This window comes from Perca flavescens, chromosome 9 (assembly GCF_004354835.1).
Source record: "Perca flavescens isolate YP-PL-M2 chromosome 9, PFLA_1.0, whole genome shotgun sequence".
Lineage (NCBI taxonomy): Eukaryota > Metazoa > Chordata > Actinopteri > Perciformes > Percidae > Perca > Perca flavescens.
In genome coordinates this window covers 6,721,387-6,742,427 of record NC_041339.1, presented here as the reverse complement: position 1 = coordinate 6,742,427, position 21,041 = coordinate 6,721,387, and the positions used below count along the sequence as shown (strand labels likewise).

The window sequence follows — 21,041 nt, the reverse complement described above, 5'->3', positions numbered from 1 at the left end:
TAAAATAAACAAAGCTAAATACTTTGGTATTTCTAAACTTAAAATGTGTGTGTGTGTGTGTGTGTGTGTGTGTGTCTGTGTGTGAAAGAGACTGTTGAGGACATTGGAAGACTGGGTTTCCCTTGACCAGATAGTGTTTTTGAGCTGCTCTGGGAGGAAAGGTAGTTGTATCACATGGTGAAAGCTAATTTTAGTCTTATGAAGACCATTATATTAACAAAACAAAACAGAAACTTCAATATACTTCTGAGTTCTTATTAGCATGTCTTCACATCATAGTATTTGGTCTTTAAACTGGTTTAACTGAGTATTTTTGGTTGATTTGAGGCTGTCTATGTTATGCTGCCTTGCTCGTTTTAATAGAGGCTTTACAGTTGATTTACAAATATCCAGAAATCACATTTGGCTCCATCATGGAGGTTCACTGGATAACTGGCTTTTGGCAAATAATGGAAAAGTATTATAGGCTATAAAACACCCATGTAAGACAAAGAGATAGTTTCAACGATGCTTTGGTGTGGATGTATAAGTCAGTAATGTTCAAACTAAAAGTAAATAGTCTGTTAAGATAAACTCGTGTTTTAGATTCAGTGAATACTGTGACGTGAACAAATTATTGAGTTTTTGGCTTTGATAGATTGCTTGGTAGTCGGCAGGCAAACAAAAAGAAATGCCAACATTAAAATATCCTACGCTTACGTGCAGACTTTTGGAGCCGATGACTCACATTTCAAACCATAAACTGTCTTCCACTGCCATTTTTTTAAAATATGAATTCAATTTAATTCAATTCAATATAACTGAAACCGTTAAAAGTTGCCATTATATTTCAGGTTGGGCAGTTTTGCCAAAATATGCTGCGTGCTAAGTGAGTTTTCAATTCAAATGAAAATCAATATTGTTGATACTCTGACTTTATGGTTTTCTGTATAGAAGGGTAATATTTTCAAATTTGTGAGCACAAAGTATTACCCTTGCCTTGAATTAATAAAGTTGAATTAATAATAACAAAGTAATTTGTTTCATCAAGTATTTATTAATGAATTGAATATGTTAAACTGTGTTTCAGCACTCCACGTTCACTCCAATGAACAGTAAGAGCTGCCATAAAGGTCAAATACTTAGCCAGTTATTTTTTTATTTTGAGTTTGGATTTTATGTTAAAGGCTGTGATATCTTTGACATCCTTTAAAGTTTGCAGGATAATAAATAATAATGTTTCCAATCCAAAGTTAATTAATGGCCACAAAATAATCATTTGTGAACACAAATTAATAAAAACTGTTACCCCTTCATACCTGCTGGAGTATGTTTCAGCTACAAATGTCTGCATGCAGCCTCTTCTACTGCAACTTCTATTTCAGGACCAGCTAGCCTATTAGCTAGATAGCTAATAAGGTCATGTGATTTTTCTGCCTAACAAAAACCATATTAATGGTGAAATCAACAGCTTTCAGTTAAAAAGAACCCAGAAGTTATCAATTTACCATACAGAATTCCATTGCACACTTAGGCTACATATACATTACATTACATTTTGGTTTAAAAAGGAATATCTTTTGCTACGTTTCCCCCCCTCATTCCCCATGCTCTGGTGTTTCAGAGTCCCTAAACCAGAGACATTTAGAAAAAATTCTGACCCGTTTTGGTTTGGGATCTGCGGGGTTGTGTTGCAGTCTCAACGGCCGCAAACGGAGACCTTTGGAAACATCGACACCGACGCCAACGTTTCAACCGCCTGATTGGGTCTTACCGGTCACGAGGTCTCGTTCTCTGAGACTAAGCTACTAACATTACCATGGCAACTACCAGCAACAGGCGGAGTATACATGCTGAATCTTGTTTATGCCCAGTATACGAGAATGTTGATGAGATATGAGGTTTGGGCATGTTGAGCCCAGTTCAGACCAAAGACTTGCGATGAGACGAAACCATTTTAGTACGTTTCAGAGAAAAGTTGCAGCTGCCTGAAACAGCCCGTCTCAGCTTGACTCAAACCAGCTGATGGTGTCGCTGCAACTCAGCTGTTCAAGTCGCAGAGGCTGGTTTTAGAACATAAGGGACGTCTCCTGTTTCAACAGCCAATAGAGGAGCCATCTTGTAAAGTCTGCTACAATAAAATGATCCATAATCCATTTCTGTCAGTTACAAACTGTTACCGGAGGCTCAACGTGCGCCCGCGAGCATGTACGAGCTAGAGAGCGACTGAAGAGAGGGAGCGCCTAGAACAAAGCCGCGAATCAGGGAAATAAAGGAAATAAAACGTGTTTTTGCCGATTCATCACTAGAAATATAACTGTAGTAAGCACCTCACTATCACTAACGTTATCCACAGTCATATTTAGACGCAACAAATTAAATATTTAGCTACAAAAAGCCTTGAAGTCGTTATTTAGGACAGAAGCACAAAGAGTTGTTGCTACAAAGATGATACACCATCTCGTCTCGTGGCATTGGTGTGAACTGGCAGGTTTCAGAATGCCGCAGACCGATGCGTTGCAAGTAGTTGTTTCCACTTGTCTCGTCACGAATCTTTGGTCTGAAGTGGGCTTGAATCTAAATGGAGATTAGTTCTTCTACTGGAGCTAAAAACGCTTGTGCGCACGGAGATCGCTTTTGGCTCCAAACTACGCATAAAAACCAAAACATAGCAATGTAAATGTAGCCTTAGAAATGTGATCAGCTACTATTCAGAGTTTCTTTTCCAAAGACCGGAAGACCTCCAACATGGCTGCCGTAAGCCTTCAACAGGTTGAATGAGGTTTCCTCCTCTCTGCTTATTGCTGGTGGCATTTAATCAAACCTTCCACTGCACCAGGCTGGTGGAAAACATTCAGATAGCCTGCCGGTGGCGTATGGTTCTATCTGAAGGTATCTGAACCTCCATTAACAACAGCCGAGCTATCAGCGTAGGGCAGGCCATGGCCACCGCACTGCGGATCCCATCCCCGGCCCACGCCTCACACCACATGAACCGGGGTTTAGTCACCCGCTATAGAGACCAGGCCTCGCGGCATGCTGCTATTTCACACAAGAGCTTTTCTGTGTTTGTGTAATGCGGATAGACTCTTTTTTACAGTCAGCCCACACAGCTGCAGTTGGCCGCAGAGAGCCACCTTATGGTCTGCCAGGTAGTCTGGGTGTCCATGAAGGACACGGTCTCGTAACGGGTAGGCCGACAGCAGGGGTGACTGCTGACCCTCTTGTCCGAGATGCTCCCATTGTCCATCAGAGCTTTGAGGGCCAGGTCATAGTTTTTGCGGGCGCTGTGGCATGTCCCAACACAGTACTTGAAGAGGACTATTTCGTCCGAGTCGTAGCCGAGACCGAGGTCCCGCACCCGCATCTCCCTCCTCTCCAGGTGGCAATCGCGGCTGCTCTTGGTCTTCTTGCGGTTCCTCCGGGACGTTCTGGGCGAGTTTGGGTCCCGAGGGGAGCGCCGCCATCTGCTCTGCTGGATGTCCTCTTCCTGCATCAGTGACCACTCTACTACGAGAAAAAAAGAAAACACAGACAGGACACCTAGGTAGTCAGTTATTTGGTTCCCAAAAGAAAAGGAAGGTAAAAATTGTGTGGTAGTAAGAAAGACATTGTGGCAGACAGTGACCAGATTTTTGTTCCCAAAATTAAGTTTTCATGTAAATCTTAAAGCAGTATAATTACATTCTATGATTGAAAATGTATGATCTAATTTATAGGTCCCATGACATGGTGCTCTTTGGATGTTTTTCTATAGGCCTTAGTGGTCCCCTTATACTGTATCTGAAGTCTCTTTCCCATAATTCAGCCTTGGTGCAGAATTACAGCCACTAGAGCCAGTCCCACAATGATCTTTCCTTAGAACGTGCCATTTCTGTGTCTGTAGCTATTGAGGAGGAGAGATGGGGAGCAAGGTGGAGGGTGGGGGTGTGGCCTTGACCAACTGCCACTTTGCCATGATGTCTCTCTTTTGTCATGGGTGGGCCAAATTTTCCTTATGAGCTCATAGGAGAAAATTACAGATTGGCCCATCTGAGCTTTCATTTTCTCAAAGGCAGAGCAGGATACCCAGGGCTCAGTTTACACCTATCGACATTTCTAGCCACTGGGGGACCATAGGCAGGCTGGGGGAACTCATATTAATGTTAAAAAACCTCATAAAGTGAAATTTTCATGCCATGGGACCTTTAAAGATCCACCTATTTTCACTTGCTTTTAGATTTTAGTTGCTTTTTACCACTTAAATTATCTTTTATTACCTTGTTCTGCTTTTTAATTTATTGTTATATATTTCCCTCTTCTAATTTCCTTCTTCTCTACTTGACTTTGGTGTCTTTGTGTCAGTTGTTTTGTATTACATTTTGTATTGTTGTTTTTTACTGTATGTACTTTTTTATCTATGCAATGTTGTCTATTGAGGCAGATTTCAAACCATCTGCCTTGGTTGTAAAGCACTTTGTGTCAACTTAGGTTGTTTTTTTTAGACAAAGCAAGAAATCTTGGTGTAGTCATGGACTCAGACCTAAATTTTAAAAGCCACATTAACATAATTAAAAAATCAGCCTATTATCACCTTAAAAATATATCAAGGGTTAAAGGGCTTATGTCTCAGCAGGATCTGGAAAAGCTTGTCCATGCTTTTAGCTTCAGTAGACTTGACTACTGTAACGGTGTCTTTACAGGTCTCCCTAAAAAATCAATCAGACAGCTGCAGCTGATTCAGAACGCTGCTGCTTGAGTCCTCACTAAAACCAAGAAAGTGGATCACATCACTCCAGTACTGAAGTCTCTACACTGGCTTCCAGTTCCTCAAAGAATTGATTTCAAAATACTTTTACTGGTTTATAAATCACTAAACGGTTTAGGGCCAAAATACATTTCTGATCTGTTACTTCATTATGACCCACCCAGACCTCTCAGGTCCTCTGGGACAGGTCTACTTGTTGTCCCCAGAGTCAGAACTAAACAGGGGGAAGCAGCGTTCAGTTTTTATGCTCCACATATCTGGAACAAACTCCCAGAAACCTGTAGGTCCGCTGCAACTCTCAGTTCTTTTAAATCCAAGCTAAAGACCTATCTTTTTGATGTTGCTTTTCTTTAAATAATCTATTTTATTAACTTTAATTTCTTATACTGCACTGTAACTTTTATTCTTATACTGCACTATCAATTTTATTCTTGTCTTTTAATGTTTTTAATTTGTTTATTATTGTTTTTTAATTGTTTTCTAACTGCTCTTTAATGTTTTATGTAAAGCACTTTGAATTGCCCTGTTGCTGAAATGTGCTATATAAATAAAGCTGCCTTGCCTTTTAAATGTGCTGTATAAATAAAGTTGACTTAACTTGACTTTATTAATATGATGCTTGATTCCTGTTGAAACAGGTTGTTAAACAGCAAGAGATCAATCTTTAGTGTACACCAATATTAGCAGTGATGGCGTGATGGGCAGTTTGATTTGAGAGAGCAGTCAGAAAAGCTGGTTTGTCCAACATTTTTTGATGACTTTTTGAGAAAAAACGCTCCCATAGGTCGTTTGTTTAAGCAGCAATTACGACTCATCTCTACATTCATAGTGGCAGCGCTGTCTAGTGGCTGTAGTAATTATGACGGGAGCTAAGCAGGAAGTAAGGTGAGGAAGTATTAGAGCGCCAACTTCCTCATAAGGAGACAGGTTGTTGCCTAATGCAGGACTTTCACCCAGGAGTCCGGGGGTTCATGTCCCATTTTTTCATTCATTCGTTCAACCTTTATTTATACTCGAGAGATTATTGAGGGGCAGCCATCAAGTTACAAAGACAAAGAAAACACAGAGAAGGAAGCAACACCATCATAAGAACATAGACAGACAATTTCCGAAAAAGGAAAAACAATGTGATAAACAGATCAGGACAACCATTATGAACAAGTTATGATAAAAGCCCGGAAATTTCAATTTTGGCAATATGTGACCTTTAAGTCTTAAATGAAATTAGAACATTATGTAACATGCAGCTGTAATTGAAAGTAACCTATTATTGCACAGTAATAATAATAATAACGTATTCATGGAAACCCTCAAGCACAGGGTATCAAAAGGTTACAAAGACATCTTGTATCACTTTTCTTCACTTAGCCATATGTTAAAGAGCTCTGATTCCACCCCTCGCCTCAACTCACAAATTCCTGGTGTATGTAAACATATTTGGCATGTCAACTGTACTCCCTCATCTAAAAAATCTGCTGGTCCAACTACATGATGGAAGCTGGATCAGAGAGAGACGAAAAGGAGGTAGAGAACCAGGAGACTGGAGCCTTTGGAATTATGGATTGTATTAAAAAAGTAGTTTCTAACTGTCTTAGTAAGATGAAACTCCTAAAAATGAGAGTTGATTCAATCTTAGTCTATTTCGACACAGATTCATTTCCGGGATTGCTCCCCAGCCGCCGGAAATTCTGCCGGATGTCCCTCAACTACTGCTTTCTTTGTGTTGGCATTCTAAACTCCGGTTTATGAGGGCTATGGTTAACTGCTCCTCAGATCTCTGCAGGGTAAATCCAGACAGCTAGCTAGACTATCTGTCCAATCAGAGTTTTCCGTTGCACAACTAAAACAACATTTGAATGTACACGTTCCACCAAAACAAGTTCCTTCCTGAGACTATTTTGCAGAGGCACCGTTGCTCCGTCTGGCGCTTGTGACTGGTTTAAAGAAATGCCAATAAACCAGAGCATGTTTTTCTCCCATCCCAGAATGCTGTGTGGACTAGCCAGACCCTCCTCTGCAGCGCTCTGGAGGAAGATCTGGCAATTCAGTCCTATTCTCTACATTTTAGTTTGAGAGAAGTTAGAGGTCCAGAGGACTCTTCATGTACACAGGTATTTTAGAAAACAGGTATTTTCCCTCCTTGGTTCTAATATAAATACCGTCCACACATGCACTCAAACCAAAAATACTCTCTTCAGATCCACATTTGTTTCTAGCTGAATATTTTTTTTATTTTTATTTGTATTGATTTAATGAAATATGTAACTTTTCATTTGATTTATTTTCATTTTTTTAAATTAATTTACATTTACGAAACCCACCTCACCCGCAAAGCAACCAGCATTGTGGCCTTGTGGGTGACCTCAGCCCCCCCCACACACACACACACACACACACACACACACACACACACACACACACACACACACACACACAGCCTCTACAGCCACCTGCCATCTTGGAGAAGGTACTGGAGCAACCAAGCCTGTGCCACCAGACTGGCAAACAGCTTCATTCCCCAGGCAGTCAGGAAGCTCAACACCCTCCCCTTTCTCCCTCCTCCTCCTCCCCTCCCCTCTGCCCCCAAGAACTCTGGACTCTGAACACCCAGGCAGTCAGGAAGCTCAACACCCTCCCCTTTCTCTCGTATATATTTTTTATCTTTTTAAATTATACTTGTACGTGTCCTTATTGCAGCGTGGGTCGGAGTGAAACGTATTTTCAATTGCTCTGTATGTCTGGCACATATTGTAGAATTAACAATAAAGTTGACTTGACTTGACTAATACATTTATTTGCATAAAAATTCCATTCCAATAAAATTTTTGTTTAATTTAAAAATTTGATTTCACTTAAATTAAGTTCCATTTTAATTTTAAAATTAAAATTGAATTTATCTTAATTTACTTTTAGTTTTCAATCCAATCTAATGTTCCTTTTCACTGTGAAATGTGCACAATGTGTTGATGAATACTGTATTTCACATTCGCTGTCACAGACAACCCCCCCAATCACTGCAGACAGAGTGAGTGATAGGAGCCTTTAGCACTATTGAGGAGTTCACTTTGTGAATACGGCCCCAGATTTCTGCTGTGGCCTTTGGAGACTAAAGGGGGAAAACTTCTCACACTTTAGTTTAAGCATTGGATTAGAATGGACTTTTATGGGCTGGCAGAGGAGAGCATGTGCGATTAAATTAAAAGCAGACATGGGCGTTGAAACTGCGAGTGAAATTCCTCTGGTTATCAGCTGAGGGATGCAAAATGTACTGTCACTATGCGGGGTCCTTACCAATAAGTGGAGCTGCTGGCTGAACTCCAACAGGAGCTGGAGTTGCTTTCTCGGTTGCCAGGAACATTTCAAACAAAACCCATCAAACTGTACTGTAGAAGAAAATGAATAACCTAACAGTTTTAGACTCATTTTATCATTATATCCTCTTTCCTGCTCACTGATTAAGTTCCTATTATTTTCTCTGATCAACAAACCTTTTAGTGTCTCCTGTGTTAAACAAGTCTGTCTGCCTTTTGTCTAGTGTTGGGGATTTCCTCCTCTGTGTCCCCCCTTTTGGGACAATGTGTCTGACTCCAATAAAAGACCTATATATCCTCGCACGTTTGTTCAATTGAAATTACATTGATCCTAAGCAAGAGCCAAATAAGACGATAAGATAAAGTCAAATACATTCGTTTAATCAGTCAAGCATCAGAGTTTCAATACACAGATCTCTGGGATCACAAAGCAATCAGAGACTCAGTTTCCCTAGCAACAGACAAAAAGCTGGAGCCGGTCCACGTATCTCTAGACTGTCAGACCTTGTGAGCCCCGATCTATTCTTCCCCTCATCTCTTACACTTTCTTTCTTGGTCCCCTCTTCTTCTTCCGCACCGGGACTGCTTCATCCTCACACAACACCCGCCAGGGTGGGGGGCCACTGTATTATGTCTCGTCCTCATTTGCTCTCACGCGTAGCGGTACTTTCTGTTCCTGTTTCATTTGTTATTATTACTCAATGTACTTTGCTCGAGACTCATGACCTTTAACTACTCTATAGTTATGGCTTGAGCTAACCTGCTGTGCATCAGAGTTTTCTTTGTTCGGGGAACCACCGTCTCTATGACAACACACAATTCTGTGCAATAAGCATACACCAAAACACACTTGGTCTCATAATTTACGGGGGGGTTACAGCCCCCCCAAATATCAAAACTGGCCAGGGAACCCCCCCAAATATCTTATCATAATGATGAATGACAAATATTAACTGTTTAAAAAACATCCTGAAACACATGCGATGTTTTGAACCTGCAGAAGGTTTTGAACAACACAGGAGAATAATAGTCTCCTTTACATAATAAAAGACATGTGCACCATAACTTGATGCAGAAAAGGCCCAAATTGTTGCAGAAAAATTCACCACAATGCGGAAACCCAGGATTAAATCCAACCAGCGACCCTTTGTCCTCCCCTCTCTTTCACTCCACCCTTTCCTGTCTATCCACTGTCACTGTTTTTTAGCCCCCACTAAAAAATCTTAATTTTTTTTTTTTCACTATTCCCAATGTTTTTGGCCCTTATTTTCCACGTTTTTTGGCACTTTTTCTGATGTTTTTGTTGATTTTTTTCTGCGCTTTTTTTTCTTCTTTTCAACGTTCTTTTATCAATTTATTTTTCAAATGCTATAAAATTGAATAAAACACCCAAATTCAATGAAAGTAGTGAACTGATCATTTATTTTACTTGGGAAGAGCGTCGTATATGGAACCATCCTCGTTATTTAATTTGACAATTTGGTTGAAAGAAACCCAAATTTCTGATTTAGAAATTTTTTGAACATGGGTTAAATTTGACCCGAGGACAACAGGAGGGTTAAACAAGGGACCGTTGCAGATCTACTAAGATAGGTTTGTGAGTGAATGTCTTCTCAGCTTTAGTTATTCTGTTGTGTCCTGTAACTTTGTATAAAACCCTGACCTGAAAACTCATTCTGGTCAGACAGAATCCTACAGCAGCTTGTGAGCTTCTGTCTCCACTGCGCAGTGAATAAAATGCGTCTGAACCAGCCACAGAAATGGCCCTGGGAGAACTTTTTCTTCCACAGTACCCGCTCAGATGGGCAGACCTGCAGGGGTTTGACTGATTTCTACTTCCTGGACTGGGCATGACTTTGCCCTGCACTTTCCCTAAATGCCTCCATGCAGTATTGTCCTTAGGGAAAGGTTATTGGCACTGTAGAACGCTCATTCACAGAAGCAAGGGCGCTTGTCAGTTCATGCCTCCATGTTTACGAAAAGAAAACTTGTAATCACGAGGGGGAAAAAAAGAACAGAAAAATGCATAGAAGTATTCCCCAGGCGAAGAGCAGAGGACTTCTCAGGCAAACATTCAGCCATGTTAAAACTTGCCACATGGGTTTGCATTATTTCATGTAATTATACAACTATTCCATGTTACAATTGAATTGGGCAATGTTCAGGCAATCATGTCTAACTGTACTAAACATTATTATTGTTTTGAATGAGTCACAAGAGTGTGATGCTCGTCAGTGTGTGGTTTTCCATCACTTTCATAAATATAGCTGTAGGAGGAGAAACACAACTTAGGTATGCCCGACAGCACCACAAAAAGGAAACAGAATATCACGAGTGATTGACGTGCAGTAACTGCTGCAACTTTACAGTAGCCCCTTTTTTTGTGCCTCTAATATTTTACTTCATATGGGCTTGGGGAAGAAGGCATGGACCATCAGATACTCCAGTAAAAAACATTTCTTTGACATGATTTACAAATCTTACTGTACGCAATACAGTATATCAAATATAATTTGACTGTCTCATCCAGGAGTGAACTTTAATTTTTTTCTACATGTAGACTTGTAGAAGGTATTACATGTAGACTTGTAGAAGGTATTATTATTATTTCTGTTCCATTGCTAGTTTGTACTTATTTTTGCCATTCAAACCCATTTTTTGGGCAGGTAATGTATTATTACCTGAATAAAACCTGAAATCTGGCACGTGGCTCGTGTGCAGGATTTCTGCTCTCTGTATGTTGCTGTTCTCAAATCTCAAATTCCATCTCATCGGGAAATAATCGAGCTAGCAAGCTACATGCTGAAAATAAGTTTTGAAAAAAATTTGAATCATGCAACAAGGCAGGCCTGCTTGGTTCTTTCGGTGTCCAAAATCCAAACATCCCAGACATCCCCATTTTTTCCCTCCTATCCCAGAATGTATGTGTGGTGTAGCCAGACCTTACTGCACAGTGCTGTGGAGATAGAGCTGACAATGTGAGACTATTATCTATCAAAGACTATAAAAAATCTTTTAAAATATTTAAATAAAATCTTATCCAATTACAATTCAGTCAAAGTTGGAGTGTCATGGGTTGGCTTACTTTGAAACTTTTATTTAAATTTTTTATTAACTATACACATTATCAGATAGGTATTATTTATCATAAAAACATTTCTAGTTTAACTATTTACCAAACTGACAATTCAGGTTCATTCATTTTATTTCTCTGCTAGCTGTGAAGAGCAGGACTATGATGCATGACAGAAACCTGCAGCTTGGATTGATTATTTTTAGCCCGTTGTACACGGGGGGCCCTTGCTCAGTTGACCAAGGCCATACTCAGTGTTGAAAACTACCAGGCAAATTTCCAGAGGCTACATAAGTCATCCAGGAGTGACACGCTGTTATTTTATGGCCTCCATCTCAGATTTATGAAGCTTTGTTTTCAGCCTCTTATCCGCACACAAAAAAAATTACAAATGTTACAATGAAGGATGGAACTGAAGAGAGCCCTTCCCAAGGTTGTAAAAGCCGAGCAGTGTATGCCTGCAGGCAGCAGATGTAACGTGGCCCCCACGCACAAGGAGAAGACAATAGTTTATGTGTTCCCACTGGACATGTCTTAAAATGTCTGGACATGTCTTATAAAGTTTCCCAGCATACTAAATAATATTACATTTTTCTTACTGTTATTTGTAAGGGGCGGTTTATTAATACCACATTCTATAGTGTATTTAGAAAAAGTACATAAGCAAATAAAAACACCTTGGAACATCATATTTGTAGATATGCATTCATTGTCCGTCTCATCAACAAGGCCCTGCATCCCCACTGACAGTTATGCATGTGTTGTTTCTGTATTTATTGTTTGTTTGTTTCATATTACTGTTTGCACCAACTACCAAGGCAAATTCCTCGTAAGTGCTATTTACTTGGCAATAAATCATTTTCTGATTCAGAATTTTAAGTTGAAGTTATGTGGACTGTAATGTTTAAGTCTGTTTTTAAATTTGGACCCCAGGAAGACTAGCTGTAATTAAGGGCACAGCTAGTCTCACTTTGCCAGACCTTCCTCCACAGCATTGTGGGGGAAGGTCTGGCTAGTCCACACAGCATTCTGGGATGGGAGAAAAACGTGCTCTAGTTTATTGTTATTATTATATATTCTTTGTAAGTTATAGAGTATGGTCTAGACCTACTCTATCTGTAAAGTGTCCTGAGATAACTACTGTTGTGATTTTACACTATTAATAAAATAGAATTGAATTGAACTGACCAGCCGTGACCTAACTACCAGATGTAGTTGATTACAGTAGTTTAAGTTTAACCATAAAATAAAGTAAAACAATATCAAATAGATTGCAGATACGCTGAAACATTGCTGATGAAACAAGAAAATGAAATACTTGCCAAGGGCTTTAGGCCAGGGTGTGTGGACCGTGCTGTCCTGTGCCAAATCCTCAACAGGAGACAAGGAGGGCTGCCTGAGGACACGATGGAAGTCTGACTGAGCCTCTTTACTGTCCTCCTCAGAAAACACATCTTCCACTAGTGTCAGCAAAGATGCCACCACCCACAGCATCACCTGATAATATCAAGGAACACATAAGTAGTTACTTTGTCCACCAGCTGGCTGGTTGGTAAGGGAAGCTGGAAGATTCACTGCAATTTATAATAAAAGCATCATCAGAGTGTTTGCAATCACAAAGACACTTAAATGTTAAATGTTTGTCACTAGAGTACTAACAGACTAAAAACTCTTTCTTAAAAGCCATCCAGACTCTAAATCTACGCTCATAATGTCTCTGCACCCATATTCACATTTCTTATTAGTGTTTTTACAATCCATTTTATTCATCTGTGCAATTTAGGGTTTAGTTTAGGGTTCAAACTGAAGGGGTTATTTTATAATATTATAGTATTATATATTATATTATTATTTTTTATTTATAACTGTGCAATATATTTATTATCGCAACTACCTGCCCTTGTTTGTTTTATGATGAATGTTGAATGAATGTTGTTTGTCTTATATTATACATGGATGTGTGCAATATAGTTTTATTTGAGCACTGCTGGGAGGGGCACTCGTTGTATTCACTGTAACATAATGAAAATAAAGGCTTCTTGTTTTTAAAGGGCCCATGGCATGAAAATGTCACTTTATGAGGTTTTTTAACATTAATCAGAGTTCCTCCAGCCTGCCTATTGTCCCCCAGTGGCTAGAAATGGTGATAGGTGTAAACCGAGCCCTGGGTATCCTGCTCTGCCTTTGAGAAAATGAAAGCTCAGATGGGCCAATCTGGAATCTTCCCTTTATGACATCATAAGGGGAAAGGTTACCTCCCCTTTCTCTGCTTCGCCCGCCCAGAGAATTTGGTCCGCCCAAACAAGCAAAGTGGCAGTTGGTCAAGGTCACACCCCCACCCTCCACCTTGCCCCCCCTCTCTCCTCCTCAATAGCATTTAAAGCTACAGACACAGAAATGGCACATCCTAAGGAAAGCTCGTTGTGGGACTGGCTCTAGTGGCTGTAATTCTGCTCCAAGGCTGAATTATGGGAAATAGACTTCCGATATAGTATTAGGGGACCACTAAGGTCTATATAAAAGCATCCAAAAAGCAGCATGTCAGAGGACCTTTAAGGGTTAGAGATTAAAAACACTATCCATTGCTGCAGACACCAGAAGTATAACTGCCATGCATGGTCTATTCCAATACCTTATAGAGCTCAACAGTGTGGTTCTGGAAGTAAAACCCCCGTTCATTTTCTCTATAAGGATTTTGATTATTAGCCATAATCTAAAACCATCTGAGGTAGACTCACTACGAGGTTGTGGAAGTTTCTGCTCCTGTAGAAGCCACAAGTCCGTATGAAATCAACCTTGTTTTAAGAAAAACATGTTTTATACACGCTTTCAAAGAGAAGTACCCCACTACCCACAAAAAAAAAGGTGAAAGGCAATGCAAATAAAGAGAGTTTTTGTTTACAGGTGCTCTAAGCGATGTTGGGTGGTGTCACTTCTTGTTGACGTTCAAAGTATTGTCAAACAAAACGGAGGCTAGCTCGCCCCTCCCTCCTCTTCATCCCGTCCCCGCCCCCTCCCTTCCGCGCACTAACCCCCCAACCCTCACCCCCAAATCCTTCTTGTCGGTTATTGGCTGGAACGCTGGTTTTGATTTTTGTTGCCATTTGTGGAGCCTGGGCTGTCTACAGAGACCGCGTTTTATTTTACAGTGTGTTCAGGGGACAGGCAGCTAGCGCATAGTGAGGAGATGTTTGCTGTATGTGACAAAAAATGTTGCAGCCTAAAAAACGCGTGACATCGCTTAGAGCACCTTTAACTACATTTTAGCGTTCTCTTTTTCGTCAACGATATTGCACGTTGATATCGCTACAGTAAGCGTTTAATGACGACGGTGCTGCCTCGTCTCGTTTAACAACCTGACCCAGGGTAAGTCTAAGTGAGAAGTGGTGAATTTACAGCTCACAGCAATTTAATACAATATAGTGTCTATACGATCTAGTGTCAGGAAAAACAAGCCTTTTAATTGAGTTTCCTCTAAGCAAAAGTGAATTTAAGATGGGCTTTTATTGTGAAGGGTAGAAATCGTTTTTTATTGAGTTTCCTCTTAGCAAAATGCTGAGTGAATTTAAGCTGGACCTTCATTGTGATGGGTAGACACAGAAGAGCCAGCATTATGGCAGCGCTGTTTTTCTCTCAACCTTTTTTCCACATTCTTTTAGTTGTATTCACAGTTTAATATCCAACGCTGTCCAAACAGCTCCAATTTCGAAAACCCAAGTTCATTGTGTAGATTGGATGAACGGTTCATGAGATATTTCAAAGACAGACCACACACACACACACACACACACACACACACACACAGAGGTTTCCCGATTTATTAGATAGATGTTCTTTTGCACCGAATCAAGTGTTTTATGGTCGCAGTTCATCTCGTAGCTGGTTGGCTTGGTTCCAGCCTTAAAACTTTTTTTAATTTTAAATTTACTCAAATGTCAATATTAAATGGGGGAAAATCACTTTCGGAACCAGAGCCGTTCAAAAAGTGAGCTGTCATTGTTGAACTCTTTTGACGTTCCTTTGGCAAAAAAAAAAAAAAAAAAAAAGCAGTGGTGGAAGAAAAGGTAGCATTACCACAGTCTACAAATCCTCTATAACGAGTTAAAGTCTTTCATTGAAAAGTATTAGCACCCAAATATACTTTTTACCGAGTACCAAAAGTAAAAGTACCCATTGGAAGAAAAAAAAATTATAGTATTAGAATGATTGATGCATGAATGTTACAATAATGGTTGGGCTAAGGTTGAGTCTAATCACTTTGTTCAGTTCAGTCTAAGATTCCATAATCACTGACAATGTTGTTCTTTTTTTCCCAAGATAAGCAGTCGCATCACCGTCAGAGGTGGAAAGAATACAAAAAGATTCTAATTACGTAAAAGTAAAATAACTTTGATCAACTTTAAAAGCCCAGTGTGTAATGTGTTTAGTTGTTCATTTTCAAAGTCTGTGTTGCCCGTTCACAAACTTGTCCTTTTTCATGAATATTTACCACTACCATCAATTCCAAGTATTCCTTTTGGCTTGAAATTTTACGTTTGCATTCGCATGAACTGGGGTAGACGCTCCATATTCACGCGCCATCTTGAAATACGTTAGCCGGTAAGGGACATACAGGACATGTTGCTCCGCCTTTCGCGTTTTCACTCTCACACGATAAACTCACAGGTGCTGCTAATGCTGCTAATGGGTATCGTAGCTTCACGGCCCTGGCAAGTTTGAAGAAGGAAACATGGAGGACCACATGTATTCAAAATCCAAATTTCAGGAACAGGAGTCTGGAAAAAGGATATTGAAAAGAGCAAGAGACTGGCTTTTTGAAGTGTGAAGACTACTGTAGCTGTAATACGTACTTTGAACTGCGTGGTGTGAGAAAGTTGATTGCGATATATGATCTCAACGCTAGATGGGAGAAATTCCTACACATTGGACCTTAAGTACAAGTAAAATAACCGGTGTAAAAATCTACTCAAGTAAAAGTAAAAGGTAGCTTGTTTAAAATTTACTCAGAGAAAAAGTTACTAAGTTATGTTTTACCAGTGGGAATAGATATAGTTAGTTTTTTATATTTATACTTGTTTAATATCTTATTTATACTTATACTTATTTAATCAAATTGCAGTCTTTTGTGATTTGATAAGGGCACAAAGATACAAAGCAGCATTAAAGAGTTTTTTTACTTACTTTTTTTACTCAGTAACGGTGATGCGATTTAAAATCTAGCAAAGTACAATACTTAAGTAAAAGTAAAAGTACAGATTTTAAAAACTACTTCAAAACGTAAAAGTACACAAATATAGTAACATAAGTAGTTGTTATTTGTTACTTTCCACCTCTGATCAGTGTTCAGCTCCAATGACTGTCTTCAGTTTAGTAGTACATTGATGGGCAAATTCACAAAGAATGGATTGTGTACTCAGATCCTTGGAGACCTTTAATGTCTAAACTAGAGATGCTCCAATACCACTTCTTCCTTCCCAATACTGATTCAGATACCTGAACTTGTGTATTGGCCGATACGGAGTACCGATCTGATACCAGTTTGTCATATATTTTATTATGTTTTAACAGCTGTATACTACTATCCCTGTATGGATGTGATATGATCGCTATCTTTGTTGTTAAACTCAAACAATGAACGCCGTAGAACTTTCTTATATTATCCAGTTTGACAGTGAGTCATAACAGAAAAAGAACATAAATAAACTACTTTAAAGTAGATTTTATTCAGGGCTAAATTACACAAATGCCTGTACTTGCCGATACTGATACCAGCATTTTAGGCAGTATCGGAGGCTTTTCATACTGGTATCGGTATTGGAACATGTCTAGTCTAAACCAAATTTCATGGCAATTTATTCAATAGTTGTTGAGATATTCCAGTCCGGACCAATGTGACTGTGCCATCCCTAGAGCCAGTGGTGGAATGTACCTAAAGCACATTTACTCCAGTACTCTAGTTAAGTACAAATGTTGAGGTAATTGTACTTTACTTGAGTCTTTTCTTTTCATGCCACTTTCTCCTTCTACTCCGCTACATTTCAGAGAGAAATCTGACAGCTTTAGGTACTAGTTACTTTGCACATTAAAGTGCTCATATTATTCTTTTTGGCTTTTTCCCTTTCCTTTATTGTGTTATATCACAATAACTTTGTAACTCGTTATAATGCTCGCCTAGCTGCTAGTGTGGAACGCCCTCATACTCTGCTTCTGACTGGCTAGTAGTCCTTACCTAGGTACTGCGCATGTGCGACTCCCAACAAAGATGGAACAGAAGCCTCACTGGGTAGCTAAAACGGAGAGCTCAACACACAAAAGAGGAGCAGCAGCAATGTGCAGTACAACAAAAATATGTTTTTTTTTTTTTAATTAAACCATTTAAACCTATTCTGATATAACCTCTAAATACAATTATGAACCTGAAAGTGAGCAAAATATGAGCGCTTTAAGATTTCTGCATACAAAACACATTTATAAAATCTGATGTTTTATTATAAATGAAACTAGCCAGAAATGATTAGACCATTAAACACAGAATTTGAATTTTAATTTTTGGACGCCTTTAACGAATACTTGACGCTTTTAACCCTTTTTTGTTTCCAGTTTCTAAAATGTGAGGGTTTTTCTGCATCGAGTACTTTTACTTTTAATACTTTAAGTCCTTTTTCCTGATGATACTTACGTACTTTTACTTAAGTGACATTTTCAATGCAGGACTTTTACTTAGTATTTTTAACAGTATGCTATTAGTACATTTACTGAAGAAAAAGGATCTGAGTACTTCTTCCACCACTGCCTAGAGCCATGCAGCTAGGACTTTATTTTTAGTATTTGCATTTAATTGAGTGATATACAGTACACTGTTACATACATTGTGGAAACTGAAAGCTGATCCATCCTGTTCCATCAGCTCTTTGACATGGAAATGGTGTCTGTGATCCCTGTGTCTTGCCATTAGCCCCGTCCCCACGGCCTTGTGGGATACCTGCAGCCAACACCTGCACCTCTTTAATTACTTAAATGACACGTGACACCTTCCCATTGTGCAGGTAAGGTTAATATTTTAACATCACTTATGAAATGAGTTTCTCTGCAGTGTCTGGCAGGTAGTTACTAAGGCCCAGATCAAATGGGCAATGTAGTAGAAACTGGCTGATGGCGAAACATATATGCCGAGAGTCTGCCAGCAAATCCTACTGGCCTTCTTTTTTTTTGGATTCTCGTGCATTAGATACGTCTTTCATTCATGAGAACAAGGATTAAAACTTCTGTACGCGTCAAGCGAAGAGCTTTAAGATTTATTTGTCCCAGGGGAGATTTGTCTTGGACAAAAGGCTGTCCACATAAAAATACATCAAATTAAAAACATACGCGGGCAGACACAAGAACAGCTTGTCGGCTCGTCTTACAGCGTCTGAAACCCCTAGTGCACGGATGTCAAAGTCAACTTTCCTAAGGGCCACACTGGAAAATGAGAGTTGCATGTAGAGTTTATTGACATGCTTTTACTCAATCTAAAAAGTCAAATATCTTTGACTGTATTATTGCGTGTCTTATAAAGTCTTCTCACTTACAGTTTGGCCGACATAAAGCCCTAAAAAAAGTCCCCCAAAAAGTTCCATAGTCCGATTCTCCACTGGGAACGTCCGTGCTGTGTTCCGGCTGCGCCGCGGTTTTGTTCCATCCTCCGCCACGCGCCATACCACACTGGGAGCGTCTCACAGTGCAGATCCACACAGGACTGAAGCGTGGAGTCGCAATGTAATACATCCATGGCTGATACGCCACGCCCTTGACCCGGCAGCTGATTGGAAGAACGCGTCACGTGGGTCTGTCTACTCTTGAATTTCCAAATGACCATCATGGCGGCTCGTTGAGAATCTCGTATTTTACGAAAATAGTTCACCAAAACGTGTTTCTGAAAACATTTTAAGTGAGAAATAGGCTTATGAAATAGATTCATTTGCATAAAGATGGGCATCGGCCAGCTTTTTTGACACGCAGCATTTTTTCATCCCGGGATGCTTTGCGGGCGCGTTAAAGTCGCTTGACGTCACCCATGGGAATAAAGTGGAGCGCGACGCAACAGAAGCATCGCACGGCCAGGTGGATCTAGAGCAGATCCACCTGGCCGTGCGACGCTTCTAAAATGAAGCAACTGTATGGCCTATTTCTTACTTAAAATGTTTTCAGAAACACGTTTCGGTGAACTATTTTCGTAAAATAAGAGATCGTATTCAGTCGTTTTCTTGAGCCAGACCCACGTGACGCGTTCGTCTAATCAGCTGCCGGTCAAGGGCGTGGAGCATCAACCATGGATGTATGACGTCGCAACACCACACTTCAGTCGTGTTGCCAAAGTGGATCTGTACTGCCAGAAGCGGAGCATCTCGCCTGCCCGACTTGCAGATTATATTGTCTCTACAAGTATTTTACAGAATAATCACGTGTTTATTAAGCTAGTACCTACCTTCTACTCCAAGCACTCCTGCAATTAAATTCCATGCCTTCTCTTTTCTGCCGTTGTCTTTATAAAAAAAGATCTGCAGACGCGCCTGGTGGAAATTAGGGGTAAGCCATCGTAGAAAAAAAAAAAGAGAAACGCACGGGAAAAGCGACAAAGACATTGAAAAACAAAAAACTTTAAGAAAAGCACCAAAAACAACGCCATAAAAAGTGCCAAAAACCAGGAAGCAAGACGCCAAAAAAACTTCGAAAAAGGGGCAAAATTATCGAAACAAGCACACACAAAAAACTTTTTAAAAAGTGGGAAAAAACATCACAAAGAGTGGGAAAAACTTCAGAAAAAGCGACACGAACATTTGAAAAAATAAAAAGTGACAAAAACGCAACAAAATGCTGCAAAGGTGAAAAAAACTAGGTGAGTCAAAATTGATTGAGAACCTAAATTGGTAAGCGGGCTGGAACGAAATCTGCAAGGGGCCGGATTTCGGCCCGCGGGCCTTGAGTTTGACACACGTGCCCTAGTGTTTACTGGTGTTGGCATCAGTCTTTTTACTGACAAGGGCATCTCGGGCCAGCTGACAGACCAGCAGACTGCTTTGCTGTGAGACTCAGACTGAACTTCTGGGAACATGCTCACCTTCCAGTTCTTCAGGTGATGCTGGGGAGTCGACGCCTCCTGCCTCCACCACGTTTTACCATCTGAAAAAAAAAAGGAAAACAATAATAACAATAATCAAGAAAAGCACTCTCCATTCAGTAGTCTAATTAACTGTTCTTTGGGGGGGAATTCCGGCTTTCCTTCACCGCAATACCAAGGTACATTAGCTTTTGTTAAATCTTTAGAAATCAAAAGAGATCACTTATGATTCATGCTCTGTTTACCACAGTGCCATGGGCACTGAGAGCAAATTCAGTCCAATCAGACAGGATGACACACTTCACTTCCACAGCATTTCATTTATATGCACACTAGGTCTGTCAATGGAATAACAAACTAATAATAATAAATAATAATAATAATGATCCAGCTAATTCGCCAGTTAATCACACATTTTTATCTATTCAAAACGTACCTTAAATGTATATTTGTGAAATACTGAATTACTCTTATCAACATGGGAGTGGGCGAACATGCTTGCGTTGTGTAAATGTCTGAATATTTATTATTGGAAGTCAATTGACGGCACAAACAATGACAAATACTGTCCAGAAACCCTCATAGCAGTGTTTCTGTTATCTGGTAATTACCGTTTCTTTTTACTTGGAAAATCTGTTAAAGTGTGACATATTTTTCAATCTCGCCGGTCCTATAAAATATATAAACTGATTCCTTCCACAGTGTATGCATGCCACCACGCTGTCTCACTCAATGTCCCGTCCATACCATGCTGCCACACATTACAGAAGGTGTACCTGAAGATTTGAGTGAGATCATCAAGGACTTTTACATGCACAGAGCAATCGCTTG

The 21,041-nt window shown here is 39.9% G+C and overlaps 1 protein-coding gene across 3 annotated transcripts in view; it reads right to left on the bottom strand.

Moving 5' to 3' along the window:
* Positions 1–2,296: 2,296 nt before the first annotated feature.
* Positions 2,297–21,041, bottom strand: part of artn (artemin) — a 40,863-nt gene continuing 22,118 nt past the window's right edge. For 2 of the 3 annotated variants that reach the window (XM_028588283.1, XM_028588284.1), the window contains exons 2-4: positions 20,211–20,272; positions 12,433–12,607; positions 2,297–3,489 (exon numbers count right to left, since the gene is read on the bottom strand). In XM_028588283.1, coding sequence (XP_028444084.1) covers positions 3,080–3,489; positions 12,433–12,607; positions 20,211–20,272 — 647 coding nt within the window. In that variant the 3' untranslated portion in view covers positions 2,297–3,079. Of the gene's footprint in view, positions 3,490–12,432; positions 12,608–17,978; positions 18,093–20,210; positions 20,273–21,041 lie in introns of all 3 variants that reach the window. The other variant, XM_028588282.1, reaches the window with a different exon arrangement.